Below are 22851 nucleotides of genomic sequence, written 5' to 3'. Positions count from 1 at the left end.
GCAGATAATGGTTCTTGGGAACTAAAAACATGCTACACATGTGTAAAACCTCAAAAGTTCATCACACAAAATTCCAGAAATCACACACAACTAAAGTATAAACAAAAATGACAAGGAAATTTGAGAGATAAATATGCATTTAAAATAACAATACAGGTGATGTGGTATGAGTTCTAATACAGATGAAATTGAGAATCAAAATGATTTAAGCAGGGGTTCTGAATCAATATTTTTAAAAATCTGATTTCTTCTGTATAAAAACAATGTAGAATGGCATGAAACTACTTAGCACCAATATTGAACTTTCCTGCCTATTGTGAATACCCCTCCTAATGTGTAAAACAGCCCACACTTAGGATTAACAGGCTAAGCACAACCAAATTTCTAAGGAGTAGTTGCCAAATACACTGAGTTTTCTGTCAAATCAAGAGATGGAACAACTTTGTAAGCTGTTATCCTCAAACTGTATTCTTCATGAGTAAACACTATTACATCAAATACCACAAGATTTTGAGGTGAGGAATTCCTGTCAGTGGTTTAACATGATGTGCGGGCTTTGCTCATGCAAAGACCAAGGTAGATGAAAATGCTAGCTGTTTCCTTTTCCAGCTTCAACTCAGGGCCTCAAAGTGTTCCCAGTAGTATTTGAATTCAGATAGGAGTAAAGGAAGAAGGGTGTCTGAATCCCCATCTTGATAAACCTGAGCTGAACAGGTATCTCTCATGGACTTCTTTTCTCTCAGAGAAGGAGCAATATCATTCTTGAAAAATTGGTCATTTCTTTTTTTAAATATAAATTTAATTATTTTAATTGGAGGTTAATTACTTTACTATATTGTATTGGTTTTGCCATACATCAACATGAATCCACCACAGGTATACACGTGTTCCCCATCCTGAACCCCCCTCCCTGCTCCCTCCCCATAGTGTAAGTCACTTATCCCACCATTTGTTCAATAAAAGTTTGACATGAAAGAAATGAATGTATTCTGAAAGAAGTATACAAAAGTAATAAACACAGGACATAAAAACAAATATAAATATAAAATATAACAAATTACATGATCCAAAATGAATTAAAAACAGTATTGATATTGTTATATATTTATGTACTAGATGCCACCTATTATTGTAAGACCTTGATAGTATGCCCTGTCTTTCCAATTCTTTCTGCAATTCTGAGAGTGAGGACAATTATCCCTCTCTTCAGAAGGAAGCAGAGACCTAGAGAGTTTAAATTATTATTGTAAGTTGCAGCATTAAATTCTAATCTAAATAATACAACCCCAGAGAACCATTCTTTAGTACTCACAAGTCTACCCTTTCACAGTCTGTTTAAAGATCCTGGAAGTGCTCAAGAAATAGACATAAAAGAAAAAAAAAAAAAACATTTTGAAAATGAAAGACATTGACAATAGAACTGGTGAATAACAGAATAGAGATTATCATAAAACCCCAAGGTAACTAAAATGGGTTGGAATGGGTGAATTTAACTCAGATGACCATTATATCTACTACTGGGCAGGAATCCCTTAGAAGAAATGGAGTAACCATCACGGTCAATGCAAGAGTCGGAAATGCAGTACTTGGATACAGTCTCAAAAACGACAGAATGATCTCTGTTCGTCTCCAAGGTGAATCATTCAATATCACAGTAATCCAAGTCTGTGCCACAACCAGTAATGCTGAATAGGCTGAAGTTGAATGGTTCTATGAAGACCTACAAGACCTTTTAGAACCAACACCCAAAAAAGATGTCCTTTTCATTATGGGGACTGGAGTGCAAAAGTAGGAAGTCAAGAAACATTTGGGGTAACAGGCAAATTTGGCCTTGGAATATGGAATGAAGCAGGGCAAGGGCCAATAAGGTTTTGCCAAGAGAATGCACTGGTCACTGCAAACACTCTCTTCCAACAACACAAGAGAAGACTGTACACATGGACATCACCAGATGGTCAACACCAAAATCAGATTGATTATATTCTTTGCAGACAAAGATGGAGAAGCTCTATACAGTCAGCAAAAACAAGACTGGGAACTGACTGTGGCTCAGATCATGAACTCCTTATTACCAAATTCAGACTCAAATTGAAGAAAGTAGGGAAAACCAAAGACCATTCATGTATGACCTAAATCAAATCCTTAATGGTTATACAGTGGAAGTGAGAAATAGATTTAAGGGACTAGATCTGATAGAGTGCCTGATGAACTATGGACAGAGGTTCGTGACATTGTACAGGAGACAGGGATCAAGACCATCACCATGGAAAAGAAATGCAAAAAAGCAAATTGGCTGTCTGGGGAGGTCTTACAAATGGCTGTGAAAAGAAGAGAGGCAAAAAGCAGAGGAGAAAAGGAAAGATACAGGCATCTGAATGCAGAGTTCCAAAGAATAGCAAGGAGAGGTAAGAAAGCCTTCCTCAGCGATCAATGCAAAGAAATCGAGGAAAACAACAGAATGGGAAAGACTAGAGATCTCTTCAAGAAAATTAGAGATACCAAGGGAACATTTCATGCAAAGATGGGCTTGATAAAGGACAGAAACGGTATGGACCTAAAAGAAGCAGAAGATATTAAGAAGAGGTGGCTAGAATACACAGAAGAACTGTACAGAAAAGATCTTCATGACCAAGATAATCACAATGGTGTGATCACTCACCTAGAGCCAGACATTCTGGAATGTGAAGTCAAGTGGGCCTTAGGAAGCATCACTATGAACAAAGCTAGTGGAGGTGATGGAATTCCAGTTGAGCTATTTCAAATCCTGAAAGATGATGCTGTGAAAGTGCTGCACTCAACATGTCAGGATATTTGGAAAGCTCAACAGTGGCCACAGGACTGGAAAATGTCCGTTTTCATTCCAATCCCAAAGAAAGGCAATGTCAAAGAATGCTCAAACTACCGCACAATTGCACTCATCTCACATGCTAGTAAAGTAATACTCAAAATTCTCCAAGCCAGGCTTCAGCAATATGTGAATGGTGAACTTCCAGATGTTCAAGCTGGTTTTAGAAAAGGCTGAGGAACCAGAGATCAAATTGCCAACAGCCACTATATCATGGAAAAAGCAAGAGAATTCCAAAAACACATCTATTTCTGTTTTATTGACTATGCCAAAGCCTTTGACTGTGTGGATCACAATAAACTGAGGAAAATTCTGAAAGAGATGGGAATACCAGACCACCTGACCTGCCTCTTGAGAAACCTATATGCAGGTCAAGAAGCAACAGTTAGAACTGGAAATGGAACAACAGACTGGTTCCAAATAGGAAAAGGAGTACATCAAGGCTGTATATTGTCACCCTGCTTTTTTAACTTATATGCAGAGTACATCATGAGAAACTCTGCACTGGAAGAAGCACACGCTAGACTCAAGATTGCTGGGAGAAATATCAATAACCTCAGATATGCAGATGGCACCACCCTTATGGCAGAAAGTGAAGAGGAACTAAAAAGCCTCTTGATGAAAGTGAAAGAGAGAGTGAAAGAGTTGGCTTAAAGCTCAACATTCAGAAAATGAAGATCATGGCATCTGGTTCCATCACTTCATGAGAAATAGATGGGGAAACAGTGGAAACCATGTCAGGCTTTATTTTTTTGGGCTCCAAAATCACTGCAGATGAAGACTGCAGCCATGAGATTAAGACACTTAATCCTTGGAAGGAAAGTTATGACCCACCTAAATAGCATATTGAAAAGCAGAGACATTACTTTGCCAACAAAGGTCCATCGAGTCAAGGCTATGGTTTTTCCAGTAGTCATATATGGATGTGAAAGTTGGACTGTGAAGAAAGCTGAGTGCCGAAGAATTCATGCTGTTGATCTGTGGTATTGGAGAAGACCCTTGAGAGTCCCTTGGACTGTAAGGAGATCCAACCAGTCCATTCTAAAGGAGATCAGTCCTGGGATTTCTTTGGAAGGAATGATGCTAAAGCTGAAACTCCAGTACTTTGGCCACCTCATGTGAAGGGTTGACTCATTGGGAAAGACTCTGTTGTTGGGAGGGATTGTGGGCAGGAGAAGGGGATGACAGAGGATGAGATGGCTAGATGGCATCACCGACTCAATGGACATGAGTTTGAGTGAACTCCAGGAGTTGGTGATAGACAGGGAGGCCTGGCGTGCTGCGATTCATGGGGTCACAAATAGTTAGACAAGACTTAGTGACTGAACGGAACTGAAGGTTATATTTAAAGCTGAGCATGTAAGGATTGATGGTTTTGAACTCTGGTGTTAAAGAAGACTCTTGAGAGTCCCTTGGACTAGAAGGATATCCAAACATTCCACGCTAAAGGAGATCAGTCCTGGGTGTTCATTGGAAGGACTGATGTTGAAGCTGAAACTCCAATACTTGGCCACCTTATGTGAAGAGCTGACTCATTTGAAAAGACCCTAATGCTTTGAAAGATTGAGGGCAGGAGGAGAAGGAGATGACAGAGGATTAGATGGTTGGATGGCATCACCGACTCAATGGACATGAGTGGGTAAACTCTGGGAGTTTTTTTTATGTACAGGGAGGCCTGGTGTTCTGCAGTTCATAGTGTTGCAAAAGTCGGAAATGACTGAGCAACTGAACTGAACTGAGGAGTGTATACCATAGTCTATAGTTTGCTGACCTTTGCTCTGGAGATACATACTGTGGTACTGGTTTATGTATGGAACAGTAGAATACAATAGAAGAGAAGTATAGCCATGTGCTCTTGCCCAAATGATTATACACAAAGATGCTAAGGTCTTTGGAATGTAAATAAAAACCTCGTCTTCAATAAACTATGCAAGAAGATTGGATTTCCACATGGAAATCCTTATTCTAAAAAATTGAATTAGAGGGTAAACTGAAGTGTCAAACCAAAAAAATTTTCTAGTAGGGGATTTAGGAGAAACCAGATTAATGAGCCATAAGACTGTGAAAAGATGTTCAACATCATTAATCATACAGGAACTGCAAATGATAGTTTCAATGAGTTCTAGGCACATACTGACAGGAATGGATGCAATGCAAAAGAATGACAACACCAAATGAAGGCAAGAGTGTGGAGCAATTGACATTAGTTCTTGGTAAAAAAAAAATGCAGAATGATCAAATTATTGAGTTGGCCAAACGATCTGTTCAGATTTTTTTTAATATAAACTTACTTACTTTAATTGGGGGCTAATTACTTTACAATATTGTATTGGTTTTGCCATACATCAACATGAATCCACCACAGGTGTACACGTGTTCCCCATTCTGAACTCCCCTCCCACGTCCCTCCCCATACCATTCCTCTGGGACATCCCCATGCACCAGCCCCAAGCATCCAGTATCATGCATTGAACCTGGACTGGCGATTCATTTCATATATGATATTATACACGTTTCAATGCCATTCTCCCAAATCATCCCACCCTCTCCCTCTCCCACAGAGTCCAAAAGAGTGTTCTATACATCTGTGTCTCTTTTGCTGTCTCACATACAGGATTATCATTACCATCTTTCTAAATTCCATATATATGCGTTAGTATACTGTATTGGTGTTTTTCTTTCTGGCTTACTTCACTCTGTATAATAGGCTCCAGTTTCATCCACCTCATTAGAACTGACTCAAATGTATTCTTTTTAATGGCTGAGTAATACTCCATTGTGTATATGTACCACAGCTTTCTTAGCCATTCATCTGCTGATGGGCATCTAGGTTGCTTCCATGCCCTGGCTATTATAAACAGTGCTGCGATGAACATTGGGGTACACGTGTCTCTTTCAATTCTGGTTTCTTCGGTGTGTATGCCCAGCAGAGGGATTGCTGGGTCATAAGGGAGTTCTATTTCCAGTCTTTTAAGGAATCTCTACACTGTTCTCCATAGTGGCTGTACTAGTTTGCATTCCCACCAACAGTGTAAGAGGGATCCCTTTTCTCCACACCCTATCCAGCATTTATTGCTTGTAGACTTTTGGATCGCAGCCATTCTGACTGGTGTGAAATGGTACCTCATTGTGGTTTTGATTTGCATTTCTCTGATAATGAGTGACGTTGAGCATCTTTTCATATGTTTGTTAGCCATCTGTATGTCTTCTTTGGAGAAATGTCTGTTTAGTTCTTTGGCCCATTCTTTTGATTGGGTCATTTATTTTTCTGGATTTGAGCTGCAGATTTTTCTATTTGATGTAATGTAAAGACCTGAACAAACATTTTAGCCAACCTAGTAACTTTATAAAACAATTTTTTTATATTTCTATATACATATACAGATATCATGTGAATCAGATTTTCCAGTTCAAACATTGAACCAAAAAAAAGGAAAGACTATAACTATCCAAAACCTATACATGGATATTCCCATCTGCATCATTTACAATAGCTAAGATGTTTAAATAATCCAAATGGTCATCAACGGTTAAGTGTATTAACAAATTGTTTTATGTTTCTAAAATCTCACACTTGGTAACAATAAAAACAAACGAATTACCAATAATCACAGCAACAGGGACAAGTGCTGAGTTGAAGAAACCAGATATAGAAGAAGACATATCATACGATTTCACTTATATAAAATTGTAGGATACATTATCGGAGAAGGCAATGGCACCCCACTCCAGTACTCTTGCCTGGAGAATCCCATGGATGGAGGAGCCTGGTAGGCTGCAGTCCATGGCGTCGCTAAGAGTCAGACATGACTGAGCGACTTCACTTTCTCTTTTTACTTTCACCCATTGGAGAAGGAAATGGCAACCCACTCCAGTGTTTTTGCCTGGAGAATCCCATGGGCACGGGAGCCTGGTGGGCTGCCGTCTGTGGGGTTGCACAGAGTCGGACACGACTGAAGCGACTTAGCAGTAGCAGCAGCAGGAGCAGCAGCAGCAGCAGCAGGATACATTATTGTAACATATGGTGAGAGAAAGCAGATCACTGGTTGCCTTGAGCCTTATAAGGTATTATTAACTTTACAGGGTAAAGGAAACATTCTTTATTTTACTGATAGTAATGGATGCATGGTTGTATACATTGCTACCAGTTCATGTAACTGTGTTCTTAAAATACATGCATTTTATTGAGAGTATGCCATGGTAAATAATTTCAAGTACAAAAATGATGATAAAATAGACCAACATTTGGGGGAAAGTTGATGGGAATTTGTTTAGCTTGAAGGTTAAATCAGGGATCTAGAAGAAGTTTTTGAGGGGAAAGATACAAGAAACCTTCTTCATTTCAGTAACTTTTTTTGAGGATTCTAATTATCAAGAGTATAAGGCGAAAGCTTCTGATTTGTTTTCAAAATGTTTATGCAAAATCTCTCAGATTATTTACTCAATGGGCATTGATCCTTATATTTCTTGTAATTATATCTCTACATGTTTGCATCTGTTGCTATAATCTATCTATCTACCTAGCTACCTAGCTATACCTGTGTGTGTGAGTGTGTGTATATATATATAAAATTATATAATGTACCTGACAATTGCAAACAAGATAAGATTTTTTTAATGTTTTATTCAATTCGTGTCCTCTGTTTTGCAGAAAGATTCAGGTGTGCTGTTGAAAAGAGTTCTGAAAATACGTGTCATTGTTGATAAAGCTTTGGTAAGCATTATTGATACATTTTCCTTATACTCTTTTATTTAAATTGAAAAGGAATATAAAGATAATCTTTGCAATGCAGAAATACATTAAAATATATGTATCAGTGTGACAGGACATACAGACATGTTATCAGTTGGCTTTCCAATGACATAAGGGGATGAATAACAATATTTATTAGAACTAATGCAAAATTTTGTATGTAAGGGGAGATCTAGTAATCTATTGGATTATAACTAGTTGCATATATTTCTAGGTTCATCCCCAAATTGTGGCAAAACACTGCCTTAAGTCAATTTTCATTTTAAAGTGTTTTATTACTAAATTGAAGAAGACCCTTTTATTAAACACAATCTTTTATAAGAATATTTTCTGCTGTGTAATTGCTTGGGTATTCTGGTGGAAATAAATAATCACTTTTTAGATGGCTATAGTAGTTTTATTCATATTTATAAAACTTGGAAAGAATATAGATTTTCTTTAGTAAGTGAGTGGATAAATTGTGGTACATTCAGACAGTGGGATATTATTTAATGCTAAAAAGTTTACTGTTAATTAACTATGAAAAATGTAATGTTGGTAAGAAGGAGGCTATTATTTGATGGTAAACATTCTGTAGTATACACTAGGTAAATATCTAGTAAATTGTAAAGGGAGAAGAAGAATACATAGAAACACATTTGATTTTTGAACTTTTCATTTATACAATTAGTTTTAGCAAACACTTACAGGCAGTAAGTTAAAAAAAAAAAACCTGTTTTGTCCATTATTACAAGTAATTTTGTGTAAGTCAGTAATTGTCATGATGTTCTAGAATTTTTGCATAACATGAAATTTTCAAATCTTTAAATAATTTTTATAAAAGCAATAATAGAAAATGATGACATCAGTTCTGGGATCCCTGGGCCCTACAACCAGGCTCCAGGCCCCAGCTCTGCCTGTCAATAGCTAGGCACTAGCCCCAGGACCAAGCTTCACCCAGCAGTGGAAGTGCTATGGCCTTGGAATGTTCTGCACCTTTACTCCATACAGCACTGAGCCAGCACTATCCCAGAGCTCCCTGGAGTTTCACAGTCAGCTGCCTTATGACCTTGTCCTGCCAACTAGCACCTGGCAGCCAATGCATGAGGCAGAACTGCCAACCAACTGGACCAGGGGCCAAACAAGACTAACAGACGTCTCACCTAGTCAGCCTTCAGCAACAGAAAGACCCACACAGCCACACAGGGGAAGCCACTAGAGTATACACCAAAGGTGATGAAAGTTGAGTCAGCTGCTGAAACACATAGTGCCTGCAAAAGGCCACATCTCCAGCATTAAGAAGCACAACCAATCTACCAGGTACATACAAATGCAAATACTTAGGCAGACATGTTCCAGATGAAGCAATAAGTAAACAGCTGAAAAGAATGTTTAAGTGAAATGGAGATAGGCAACCTACTCGAGAAAGAGGTTAGGGTAGTGCTTGTAAAGACAGTCAAAAACCTCAGAAGAAGAATGCATACACAGAGCAAGAAAATATTAACATGAAGAACGACCAAACATAGATGAAGAATACAACACTGAAATGAAAAATACACGTGGAGGTACCAATAGTAGACTAGATGATACAGAAGGATGGATCAGTGAGCTGGAAGGCAGTGTGATGGCAAGTACTGATGTTGAACAGAAAAAAGGAAGAATGACAAGAAATGAGAACCTTGAAAGAGAACTCTGGGACAACATTAAGCACATTAATATGTACATTATAGGCCCCCCAGAAGGAGAAGAGAGAGAGAGAGATAGTAATTAAAATGACAAAAGTTAAAGATGAAAAGAGGACAGTGAAAGCAGGAAAAGAAAAACAACAAAAGGAATATACATAGAGCTATCAGCTGACTTCTCAGCAGAAACTCTGCAGTCCAGAAAGCAGTGACACCATGTATTTAACATGTTGAAAGTGAAAAATCTACAGCCAAGAGTACTCTGTTCAACAAGGCTCTTCAAATTTGATTTAGAGATCAAAATCTTTATGAACAAGTAAAACTCAAAGGAGTTCAGGAATTAGCATTACAAGAAATGTTAAAGCAATTTTACTAAGAAATGAAAAGTCCAAAACTGGAAATACAAAAATTAAGAAAGGAAAAGCTGGGGAGCAGTCCTAAGATGGCAGAGGAATTGGATGGGGAGACCACTCTTTCCCCCACAAATTCATCAAGAGAACATTTCAATGCTAAGTAAATTCTACAAGACAACTTCTGAATGCTGGCAGAGGACATCAGGCACCCAGAAAAGCAGATCATTGTCTTCAAAAACAGGTAGAAAAAATATAAAACACAAAAAAAGGGACAAAGGAGGTAGGGAGGGAGCTCCGTCCCGGGAAGGGAGTCTTAAAAGGAGAGAAGTTTCCAAATACCAGGAAACACTCTCACTGCCGAGTCTGTGGCAAGCCTTGGAAGCACAGAGGGCAACATAACAGGGAAGAAAAATAAATAAATAAATAAATAAATAAATAAATAAATAATTTAAACCAACAGATTACAAGCCCAACGGTAACTCCCCCAGCGGAGAAGCAGTGCAGACGCCTGCATCCACCACTAGCAAGTTGGGGCTGGGCAGGGAGGTGAGGGCTGCAGTGCTTTTTAAAAATTGGGCTGGAACGCCATGAGTGTAACCAGAGCGAACTAACTTGGGCTAGCATTCCAGACTGTGGGGTAGCTACCACGTGAACAGCTCTAACATAAGACACCACCAGGACCGTGCACAGAACAAAGGATGGAACAGAAATAGACAGCTGCAGACCATTCCCCTCCGATGACAGGCAGCCAGAGCTGTAAGGGCTGGAAGGGGGCCCTTAGCAAGCAGGCTTGTTTGCTAAGACTTCTTGGGGTCCTGGATTGTCACCATCTGCCTGACAAGGGGCGCCAATGGTACACCCAGAAAACTGAGCAGCAGGGACAGGAAAGGTGGTAAGTCGCAGCGACTGCACTCGCCAAACACCTGAGCTACTTGGTCCTGGGAAGGACACAAAACGCAGGCCCAGCTGAATCTGTCTGTGCCTCTGAGGGCTACCTGAGAGCCAAGCCTGAGCGGCTTAGACTGGGGAGGTGCATGCAGCCTAGGGCCAGCCTCAGATGGTTCCCAGTGGAGCAACGTAGAGCCTGAGTCGTGTGCGCCATGTGCAGGGGCATACTCAACGTGGCTGAGACACTGCGAGCGCATGCCAGTGTTATTTCTTTGCAGCATCCTTCCCTCCTCACAGCGCAATTGAACAAATGAGCCTAAAAAAAGAAAAAATTGTCCACCACCGCCCCCCTGTGTCAGGGCAGAAATCAGACACTGAAGAGTCCAGCAAACAGAAGAAGCTAAACAGAGGGAACCGCCTTGGAAGTGACCCCCCACTGCGAACAACACCAGAGAAAGTCACAGAAATATCTTTACTATTTTTACGACCATTCTCTTTGTTGTTGTTATTATTGTTGATGTTGTTGATTGTTTTTTCTTCTTTTCGTCTTTACTTTTTTACTTTTTAAAATTCTTAAGCCCTCTATTTCTCCTTTAATTTTTATAACCTACTATTACTTTTCAAAAAAAAGATTATTTCACGTGGTGGTTGTTGTTTTTTAATAATTCTCGTGACTTTGTTTTTTTTTTCTTCTTCTTCTTCTTCTTCTTCTTTTCCTTAATATTGTAGTTTTGAAAATCCAACCTCTACTCTAGATTTTTAATCTTTGCTTTTTGGTATTTTTTGTCAATTTTGTACATTTAAAAACCTAATCTTTAGTACCCAATTTTACCTGAGAGTAAGATTACTGGCTTGACCACTCTCTCCTTCTTTGGACTCTCCTTTTTCTCCACCAGGTTGTCTCTGCCTCCTCCCTACCCCTTCTCTTCTCTCCCCAACTCTGTGAATCTCTGTGTGTTCCAGTCGGTAGAGAACACTTAAGGAACTGGTTACTGGCTGGATCTGTCTCTCTCCTTTTCATTTCCCTCTTTTATCCTCCTGGCCACCTCTGTCTACTTCCACCCTCTCCTCTTCCTGTATAACTCCATAAACATCTCTGAGCGGTCCAGACTGTGAATCACACATAAGGAAGTGATTACTGGCTAGCTTGCTCTCTCCTCTTTTGATCCCACCTCATCTCATGCCAGTCACCTCTAACTACCCCCTCCCTCTTCTCTTCTCCATGTAACTCAGTGAACCTCTCTGGGTGTCCCTCAGTGTGGAGAAACTTTTCATCTTTAACCTAGATGTTTTATCATCGGTGCTGTATCGATGGAGAAGTCTTGAGGCTACTGTAAAAATAAAACTGAAAGCCAGAAGCAGGAGGCTTAAGTCCAAATCCTGAGAACATCAGAGAACTCCTGAATCCAGGGAACATTCATTGATAGGAGCTCATCAAACACCTCCATACCTACACTGAAACCAAGCACCACCCAAGGGCCAACAAGTTCCAGAGCAAGACATACCATGCAAATTCTCCAGCAACACAGGAACACACCCCTGAGCTTCAATATACAAGCAGCTCAAAGTTATTCCAAAACCATAGACATCTCATAACTCATTACTGGACACGTCATTGCACTCCCAAGAGAAGAAATCCAGTTCCACCCACCAGAACTCCGACAGAAGCTTCCCTAACCAAGAAACCTTGACAAGTCACTGATACAACCCCACCCACAGTGAGGAAACTCCATAATAAAGAGAACTCCACAAATTCCCAGAATACAGAAAGGCCACCCCAAACGCAACAATATAACCAAGATGAAGAGACAGAGGAATACCCCGCAGGTAAAGGAACAGAAGAAATGCCCACCAAACCAAACAAAGGAAGAAGAGATAGGGAATCTACCTGAGAAAGAATTCCAAATAATGATCGTGAAAATGATCCAAAATCTGGAATCAAAAGGGAATCACAGATAAATACCTGGAGAAGATGCAATAAAGGTTTAACAAGGACCTAGAAGAAATAAAAAAAAGAGTCAATATATAATGAATAATGCAATAAATGAGATCAGAAACACTCTGGTGGCAACAAGTAGTAGAATATTGGAGGCAGAAGATAGGATTAGTAAAATAGAAAATAGAATGGGAGAAATAAATGAATCAGAGAGGAAAAAAAGAGAAACAAAAGAAATGAGGACAATCTCAGAGACCTCCAGGACAATATGAAACGTTCCAATATTTGAATTATAGGAGTCCCAGAAGAAGAAGAAGACAAAAAGAAAGACCATGAGAAAAATACTTGAGGAGATAATAGTTGAAAACTTCCCTAAAATGGGGAAGGAAATAATCACCCAAGTCCAAGAAACCTGGAGAGTTCCAAATAGGATAAACCCAAGGTGAAACACCACAAGACACATATTAATTAAATTAACAAAGATCAAACACAAAGAACAAATATTAAAAGCAGCAAGGGAAAAACAACAAATAACACGCAAGGGGATTCCCATAAGGATAACTGCAGATCTTTCAACAGAAATGCTTCAGGCCAGGAGGGAATGGCAAGACATACTTAAAGTGATGAAAGAAAGTAACCTACAGCCAAGATTACTGTACCCAGCAAGGATCTCATTCAAATATGAAAGAGAAATCAAAAGCTCACCAGACAAGCAAAAGCTGAGAGAATTCAGCACCACCAAACCAGCTCTCCAACAAATGCTAAGGATATTCTCTAGACAGAAAACACAAAAAGGGTGTATAAACCTAAACCCAAAACAATAAAGTAAATGGAAATGGGATCATACTTATCAATAATTACCTTAAATGTAAATGGGTTGAATGCCCCAACCAAAAGGCAAAGACTGGCTGAATGGATACAAAAAAAGACCCCTATATATGCTGCCTACAAGAGACCGACCTCAAAACAAGGGACACATAAAGACTGAAAGTGAAGGGCTGGAAAAGATATTCCATGCAAATAGAGACCGAAAGAAAGCAAGAGTAGCAATACTCATATCCGATAAAATAGACTTTAAAACAAAGGCTGTGAAAAGAGACAAAGAAGGCCACTACATAATGATTAAAGAATCAATCCAAGAAGAAGATATAACAATTATAAATATATATGCACCCAACATAGGAGCACCGCAATATGTAAGACAAATGTTAACAAGTATGAAAGGGGAAATCAACAATAACACAATAATAGTGGGAGAATTTAATGCCCCACTCACATCTATGGACAGATCAACTAAACAGAAAATTAACAAAGAAACGCAACCTTTAAATGATACAATAGACCAGTTAGACCTAATTGATATCTATATGACATTTCACCCCAAAACAATGAATTTCACCTTTTCTCAAGTGCTCACGGAACCTTCTCCAGGATAGATCACATCCTGGGCCATAAATATAACCTTGACAAATTCAAAAAACCTGAAATCATTCCAAGCATCTTTTCTGACCATAATGCATTAAGATTAGATCTCAATTACAGGAGAAAAACTATTAAAAATTCCACAATATGGAGGCTGAACAACATGCTTCTGAACAACCAACAAATCACAGAAGAAATCAAAAAAGAAATCAAAATATGCATAGAAACGAATGAAAATCAAAACACAACATCCCAAAACCTGTGGGACACTATAAAAGCAGTGCTAAGAGGAAAGTTCATAGCAATACAGGCATACCTCAAGAAACAAGAAAAAGTCAAATAAATAACCTAACTCTACACCTTAAAAAACTAGAAAAGGAAGAATTGGAGAACCCCAGAGTTAGTAGAAGGAAAGAAATCTTAAAAATTAGGGGAGAAATAAATGCAAAAGAAACAAAAGAGACCATAACAAAAATCAACAAAGCCAAAAGCTGGGTCTTTGAAAGGATAAATAAAATTGACAAACCATTAGCCAGACTCATCAAGAAACAAAGAGAGAAAAATCAAATCAATAAAATTAGAAATGAAAATAGAGAAATCACAACAGACAACACAGAAATACAAAGGATCATTAAGAAAGTACTATCAGCAATTATATGGCAATAAAATGTACAACGTGGAAGAAATGGGCAAATTCTTAGAAAAGTACAACTTTCCAAAACTGAACCAGGAAGAAATAGAAAATCTTAACAGACCCATCACATGTACGGAAATTGAAACTGTAATCAGAAATCTTCCAGCAAACAAAAGCCCAGGTCCAGACGGCTTCACAGCTGAATTCTACCTAAAATTTCGAGAAGAGCTAACACCTGTCCTCCTCAAACTCTTCCAGAAAATTGCAGAGGAAGGTAAACTTCCAAACTCATTCTATGAGGCCACCATCACCCTAATACCAAAACCTGACAAAGATGCCACAAAAAAAGAAAACTACAGGCCAATATCATTGATGAACATAGATACAAAAATCTTTAACAAAATTCTGGCAATCAGAATCCAACAACACATTAAAAAGATTATATACCATGACCAAGTGGGCTTCATCCCAGGGATGCAAGGATTCTTCAATATCCACAAATCAATCAATGTAATTCACCACATTAACAAATTGAAAAATAAAAGCCATATGATTATATGAATAGATGCAGAGAAGGCCTTTACAAAATTCAACATCCATTTATGATAAAAACTCTCCAGATAGCAGGAATAGAAGGAACATACCTCAACATAATAAAAGCTATATATGACAAACCCACAGCAAACATTATCCTCAATGGTGAAAAATTGAAAGCATTTCCCCTAAAGTCAGGAACAAGACAAGGGTGGCCACTTTCACTGCTACTATTCAACGTAGTTCTGGAAGTTTTGGCCATAGCAATCAGAGCAGAAAAAGAAATAAAAGTAACCCAAATTGGAAAAGAAGAAGTAAAAGTCTCACTGTTTGCAGATGACATGATCTTCTACATAGAAAACCCTAAAGACTCCACCAGAAAATTACTAGAGCTAATCAATGAATACAGTAAAGTTGCAGGGTATAAAATCAACACACAGAAATTCTTTGCATTCATATACAATGATAATGAAAAAGTAGAAAAGAAATTAAGGAAACAATTCCATTCACCATTGCAATGAAAAGAATAAAATACTTAGGAATATATCTACCTAAAGAAACTAAAGACCTATATATAGAAAATTATAAAACACTGATGAAAGAAATCAAAGAGGACACTAATAGATGGAGATATATATCATGTTCATGGATCGGAAGAATCAATATAGTGAAAATGAGTATACTACCCAAAGCAATCTACAGATTCAATGCAATCCCTATCAAGTTACCAGCGGTATTTTTCACAGAGCTAGAACAAATAATTTCAAGATTTGTATGGAAATACAAAAACCTCGAATAGCCAAAAGCAATCTTGAGAAAGAAGAATTGAACTGGAGGAATCAACCTGCCTGACTTCAGGCTCTACTACAAAGCCACAATCATCAAGACAGTATGGACTGACACAAAGACAAAAATATAGATCAATGGAACAAAATAAAAAGCCCAGAGATAAATCCACACACCTATGGACACCTTATCTTTGACAAAGGAGGCAAGAATATACAATGGAGTAAAGACAATCTCTTTAACAAGTGGTGCTGGGAAAACTGGTCAACCACTTGTAAAAGAATGAAACTAGATCACTTTCTAACACCATACACAAAAATAAACTCAAAATGGATTAAAGATCTAAATGTTAGACCAGAAACTATAAAACTCTTAGAGGAGAACATAGGCAAAACATTCTCCGACATAAATCACAACAGGATCCTCTATGATCCACCTCCCAGAATACTGGAAATAAAAGCAAAAATAAACAAATGGGATTGAATTAAAATTAAAAGCTTCTGCACAACAAAGGAAACTATAAACAAGGTGAAAAGACAGCCTTCTGAATGGGGGAAAATAATAGCAAATGAAGCAACTGACAAACAACTAATCTCAAAATTATACAAGCAACTTATGCAGCTCAATTCCAGAAAAATAAAGGACCCAATCAAAAAATGGGCCAAGGAACTAAACAGACATTTCCAAAGAAGACATACGGATTGCTAACAAACACATGAAAAGATTCTCAACATCACTCATTATCACAGAAATGCAAATCAAAACCACAATGAGGTACCATTTCACACCTGTCAGAATGGCAGCGATTCAAAAGTCTACAAGCAATAAATGCTGGAGAGGGTGTGGAAAAAAGGGATCCCTCTTACACTGTTGGTGGGAATGCAAACTAGTACAGCCACTATGGAGAACAGTGTAGAGATTCCTTTAAAAACTGTAAATAGACCTGCCTTATGACCCAGCAATCCCTCTGCTGGGCATACACACCGAGGAAACCAGAATTGAAAGAGACACGTGTACCCCAATGTTCATCACAGCGCTGTTTATAATAGCTAGGACATGGAAACAACCTAGATGCCCATCAGCAGATGAATGGCTAAGAAATCTGTGGTACATATACACAATGGAGTATTACTCAGCCATTAAAAAGAGTACATTTGAATCAGTCCTAATGAGGTGGATGAAACTGGAGCCTATTATACAGAGTGAAGTAAGCCAGAAAGAAAACACCAATACAGTATACTAACGCATATATATGGAATATAGAAAGATGGTAACGATAACCCTGTCTGTGAGACAGGAAAAGAGACACAGATGTTTAGAACGGACTTTTGGACTCTGTGGGAGAGGGAGAGGTGGGATGATTTGGGAGAATGGCATTGAAATATGTATACTATCATGTAAGAAACGAATCGCCAGTCTATGTTCAATACAGGATACAGGATGCTTGGGGCTGGTGCACGGGGATGATCCAGAGAGATGATATGTGGTGGAGGTGGGAGGGGGGTTCAGGATTGGGAACTCATGTACACCCGTGGCTGATTCATGTTAATGTATGGCAAAACCAATACAGTTATTGTAAAGCAAAATAAAGTAAAAATAAAAATTAAAAAAAGAAAATACAAGTACTATATAAAAATATGAATTAAAATGGCTAAAATAAAAATTTTAAAAAGTGATACCTACCAAATGCTGGTGAATATGTGCAGAAACTAGATCACACTGGATTACTATTGGGTATATAAAATGATACTTTGGGAAAAAATTGCGATAGTTTCTTAGAAAACTAAACAAGTAATTATAATATGACTGAGTGATTGCATTCTTGGATATTTATCCCAGAGAAATAAAAACTTACATTCACACACACCAAAAAAAAAAGAAAGAAAGAAAAGAAAGGAAAAGCTCACTAGTAGGAGCAAACATACAGTAAATGTAGGAAATCATCTCCACATGCAAAGCTAGAAGGAAGGTAGGAAGAATTTTGTCTTTTAACAAAAGCATCTATATCTACAATAAGGGGTTAGGAGATACTTAAATTAGATGTAAAATAAGATATTAAAAGCAGTAATTGTGAGGGGAGGAGAATATACATACATGGATGTTAAAAATGTATTTGAAATTAAGAGATCAGCAACTTAATCATATATAAATACATATGTGTATGTATAGATTGATACATAAAAACATCTTGGTAACTGCAAAAGAAAAATGTATACTACATACACACGAAAAAAGTAACAGATACCCAAATATAATATTAAGGTAGTCATCAGTTCATATGAGAAGGGAACAAAAGAAGAACAAAAAAGGCCTACAGAAAGAAATCCAAAGCAATGCACAAAATGGAAATGTGAACACACATATCAATAATTTCTTTAAATGGAAATGAACTAAATGCTCCAAGAAAAAAGAAATAGAGTAGTTAAATGGATACATGACAAGACTCATATATGCACTGCCATGAGCAACTCACTTCAGATCTAAAGACTCACAGACAGAAAGTGAGGGACTCGAAAAAGGTATTCCATGCAAAAGGAAATCGAAAAAAAGTCAGAGTACCAATACTTATATCTAACAAAACAGGTTTGAAAAACAGGTTGTTACAAGAGACAAGGACACTACATAATGATAGGCATCAATCCAATAAGAAGGTATAACAAATGTAAATATCTGTGCACCCAGCATAGAAGCATCCAGAACCATAAAGTAAATATTAATGAACATAAAAGGGGAAATTAACAGTAACTCAATAACAGTAGGCAATTTAGCACCTCACTTACATCAATGGACAGATCATCCAGACAGAAAATCAATAAGAAACCAAAAGCCTTACATGACACATTCTATGTATATGGAACATTCCATCCGAAAGATGCAGATTGCAGATGTTTCCAGCTGCACATGGCACAGTCTACAGAGCAGGTCACATGCCAGCCTATAAAGCCAGCCTTGGTGAATTTCAGAAATCATGCCAAGCATTGTTTCTGACCACGTGCAATGAGACTAGAAATGAACTACAAGAAAAATACTCCAAAACAAAAACAAAAACAAAAACAAAAACAAAAAACTAAACACATAGAGGCTAAGCAATATACTGCTTTAATAGTCAATGGGTCACCACAAAATCTAATCTCTGCCTGGAGACAAATGAAAAGAAAACACAACCATCCATAAATCTTAGATACAACAAAAACATTTCTAAGAGAGAAGTTTTTGACACAGGTTTTGATACAGGCTTATCTCAGGAAACAAGAAAAATCTCAGATAAACAACCTAACCTTACACCTAAGGGAATTAGTAAAAGAACAAATAAAACTCAAAGTTAGTAGAAGGATAGAAATCATAAATAACAGAACTGAAACTAATGAAATAGGTACTAAGAGAAGAATAGAAAAGAGGCAGACTAATAAGGAAAAAGAAGAGAGGTCCCAAGTGAATACAACCAGAAATGAAAGAGCAGATGTTACAACAAACACCAAGAAATATAAAAGATCATGAGAGACCACTCTGAACAACTATACACCAATAACATGTACAACTTGGAAGACGTGGGAAAATTCATAAAAATGTATAATCTCCCAAGACTGAACCAAGAAGAAATACAAAATGTGAACAGAATAATCACAAGTAATGAAATTGAATCTGCAGTTTTAAAACTCCCCAAGAAAGCAAACGTCCATGGCTTCACAGGTGAATTTCCCCAAAAACATAAGAGAAGAGTTGTCATCTATCCTACTCAAACTATTCCACAAAATTGCAGAGGACAGAACCATTCTGAACTTACTCCATGGGGACAGCATCAACCTGACAAGAAAGTCAGAAAAAAGATATCATAAAAAGAAAACAAAATTGCAGGGACTCCCTGGTAATTCAGTTCAGTTCAGTTCAGTTCAGTTCATTTCAGTCGCTCAGTCGTGTCAGACTCTTTGCGACCCCATAAATTGCAGCACGCCAGGCCTCCCTGTTCATCACCATCTCCCAGATTTCAGTCACTCAGTCATGTCCAAATCTTTGTGACACCATGGACTACAGAACACCAGACTTCCCTGTCCATCACCAATGACCGAAGCTTACTCAAACTCATGTCCATCTAGTCAGTGATGCCATCCAATCATCTCATCCCCTGTCGTGCCCTTCTCCTCCCATCTTCAATCTTTCCCAGCATCAGGGTCTTTTCTAGTGAGTCAGTTCTTTACATCAGGTGGCCAAAGTATTGGAGTTTCAGCTTCAGCATCAGTCCTTCCAATGAATATTCAGGACTGATTTCCTTCAGAATAGACTGGTTGGATCTCCTTGCAGTCCAAGGGACTCTCAAGAGTCTTCTCCAGCACCACAGTTCAAAAGCATCAATTCTTCGGCACTCAGCTTTCCTTATAGTCCAACTTTCACTCTATTCATGACTACTGGAAAAACCATAGTTTTGACTAGATGGACACTGCTAGTAATACCCCTGGTTTTTAATATGCTGTGTAGGTTGATCGTAGCTTTCCTTCCAATGAGCAAGCATCTTAATTTCATGGCTGCAGTCATCATCTGCAGTGATTTTGGAGCCCAAACTGGTAAAGTCTTTCACTGTTTCCACTGTTTCCCCATCTATTTGCCATGAAGTGATGGGACCGGATGCCATGATCTTAGTTTTTTGAATGTTAAGTTTCAAGCCAACTTTTTTACTCTCCTCTTTCACTTTCATGAAGAGGCTATTTAGTTCTTCACTTTCTGCCATAAGGGTGGTTTCATCTGCTTATCTGAGGTTATTGATATTTCCCCTTGCAATCTTGATTCCAGCTTGTGCTTCATCCAGGCTGGCATTTCACATGATGTACTCTGAATTAAATGAGCAGGGTGACAATATATAGCCTTGATATACTCCTTTTCCTATTTGGAACCAGTCTGTTGTTCCATATTCAGTTCTAACTGTTGCTTCCTGACCTGCATATAGGTTTCTCAAGAGGCAGGTCAGGTGGTCTGGTATTCTCACCTCTTTAAGAATTTTCCATAGTTCATTGTGATCCACACAGTCAAAGGCTTTGGTGTAGACCATAAGGCAGAAGTACATGTTTTCTGGAACTCTCTTGCTTTTCGATGATCAGTGGATGTTGTCAGTTTGGTTTCTGGTTCCTCTGCCTTCTCTAAAACCAGCTTGAACATCTGGAAGTTCACGGTTCATGTACTGTTGAAGCCTGTTTTGGAGAATTTTGAGCATTACTTTACTAGCGTGTGATATAAGTGCAATTGTATGGTAGTTTAAACATTCTTTGACATTGCCTTCCTTTGGGATTGGAATGAAAACTGACCTTTTCCAGTCCTGTGGCCACTGCTGAGTTTTCAAAATTTGCTGGCATATTGAGTGCAGCACTTTCACAGCATCATCTTTTAGGACTTGAAATAGCTCAACTGTGATTCCGTCACCTCCACTAGCTTTGTTCATAGTGATGCTTCCTAAGGCCCACTTGACTTCATATTCCAGGATATCTGGCTCTAGGTGAATGATCACACCATTGTGATTAACTGGGTCATGACAATCTTTTTTTTGTATAGTTCTTCTGTGTATTCTTACCACTTCTTCTTAATATCTTCTACTTCTGTTAGGTCCATACCATTGCTGTCCTTTATTGTGACCATCAATGCATGAAATGTTCCCTTGGTATCTCTAATTTTCAAGAAGAGATCTCTAGTCTTCCATTCTATTGTTTTCCTCTTTTTTCTTTGCATTGATCACTGAGGATGGCTTTCTTATCTCTCCTTACTATTCTTTGGAACTCTGCATTCAAATGGGTATATCTTTCCTTTTCTCCTTTGTCTTTAGCTTCTTTTCTTTTCATAGCTATTTGTAAGGCCTCCTCAGACAACCATTTTGCCTTTTTGCATTTTCTTTTTCTTGGGGATGGTCTTAATCACTGCCTCCTGTCCAATTCCACAAGCCTCCATCCCTAGTTCTTCAGGCACTCTCTCTATCAGGTCTAATCCCTTGAATCTATTTGTCACTTCCACTGCATAATCAATCATAAGAGATTTGATTTAGGTCATACCTGAATGACCTAGTGGATTTCCCTACTTTCTTCAATTTAAGTCTGAGTTTGGCAACAAGGAGTTCATGATCTGAGCCACAGTCAGCTCCCAGTGTTTTTTTTTTTTTTTTTTTCCTGACTGTATAGAGTTTCTCCATGTTTGGCTGCAAAGAATATAATGAATCTGATTTTGGTATTGAGCATCTGGTTATGTCCATGTGTTGAGTCTTCTCTTATGTTGGAAGTGGGTGTTTGCTATGAAAGTGCGTTCATTGGCAAAACTCTGTTAGCCTTTGCCATACTTTGTTTTGTACACCAAGGCCAAAATTGCCTCTTACTCCAGATATCTCTTGCCTTCCTACATTTGCATTCCAATATCCTATAGTGAAAAGGATATCGTTTTGGTGTGTTAGATGTAGAGGGTTTTGTAGGTCATCATAAAACTGTTCAGCTTCTTCAGCATTACTGGTTGGGGCATAGATTTGGATTACTATGATATTGAATGGTTACTGGTACTTCAGTGGATAAGAATTTACCTGCCAGTGCAGGGGACATGTATTCAGTCCCTGCTCTGGGAACATCCCATGTCTTGGAGCAACTAAGCCAGCAAGCCTCACCTACTGAGCGCACATCCTGCAACTACTGAAGCCTGCTGGCCGAGAGCCTGTGCTCTGCAACAAGAGAAGCCACCACAATCAGAAGCCTACGCACTGCAGAGACTCCATGCATAGCAATGAAGATTCAACATAGCCACAAATAAATCTTTTTTTTTTTAAAGAAAATAGCAAGCCAACCCCACTGATACACATAGATGCAGAAATTCTCAACAAAATGTTAGCAAACCAGTTTCAACAGTATATTAAAAGAGTCATACACCACGGTTTAGTGAAATTTATCCCAGAGATGCAAAGGTTTTTCAGTATCCACAAAAAAATTAGTGTGGTACACCTACAGATGAACAACAGACACATAATAACCATATGATTGTTTCAGTAGATACTGGAAAAGATTTTTACAAAATTCAGTTTATA

At 38.3% G+C, this 22851-nt stretch overlaps 1 protein-coding gene across 1 annotated transcript in view; it reads left to right on the top strand.

The window, feature by feature from the left end:
* The window catches only part of LOC105605871 (A disintegrin and metallopeptidase domain 3-like), a 127325-nt gene that overhangs the window by 26266 nt on the left and 78208 nt on the right, over positions 1 to 22851 (top strand). Inside the window, 1 exon segment of the mRNA XM_027962622.3 lies at positions 7497 to 7559. Coding sequence (XP_027818423.2) covers positions 7497 to 7559 — 63 coding nt within the window.

Source organism: Ovis aries, chromosome 26, assembly GCF_016772045.2.
Source record: "Ovis aries strain OAR_USU_Benz2616 breed Rambouillet chromosome 26, ARS-UI_Ramb_v3.0, whole genome shotgun sequence".
Lineage (NCBI taxonomy): Eukaryota > Metazoa > Chordata > Mammalia > Artiodactyla > Bovidae > Ovis > Ovis aries.
Note: the sequence above shows the minus strand (reverse complement) of the source record. Positions and strands in the feature narration are given on the sequence as shown.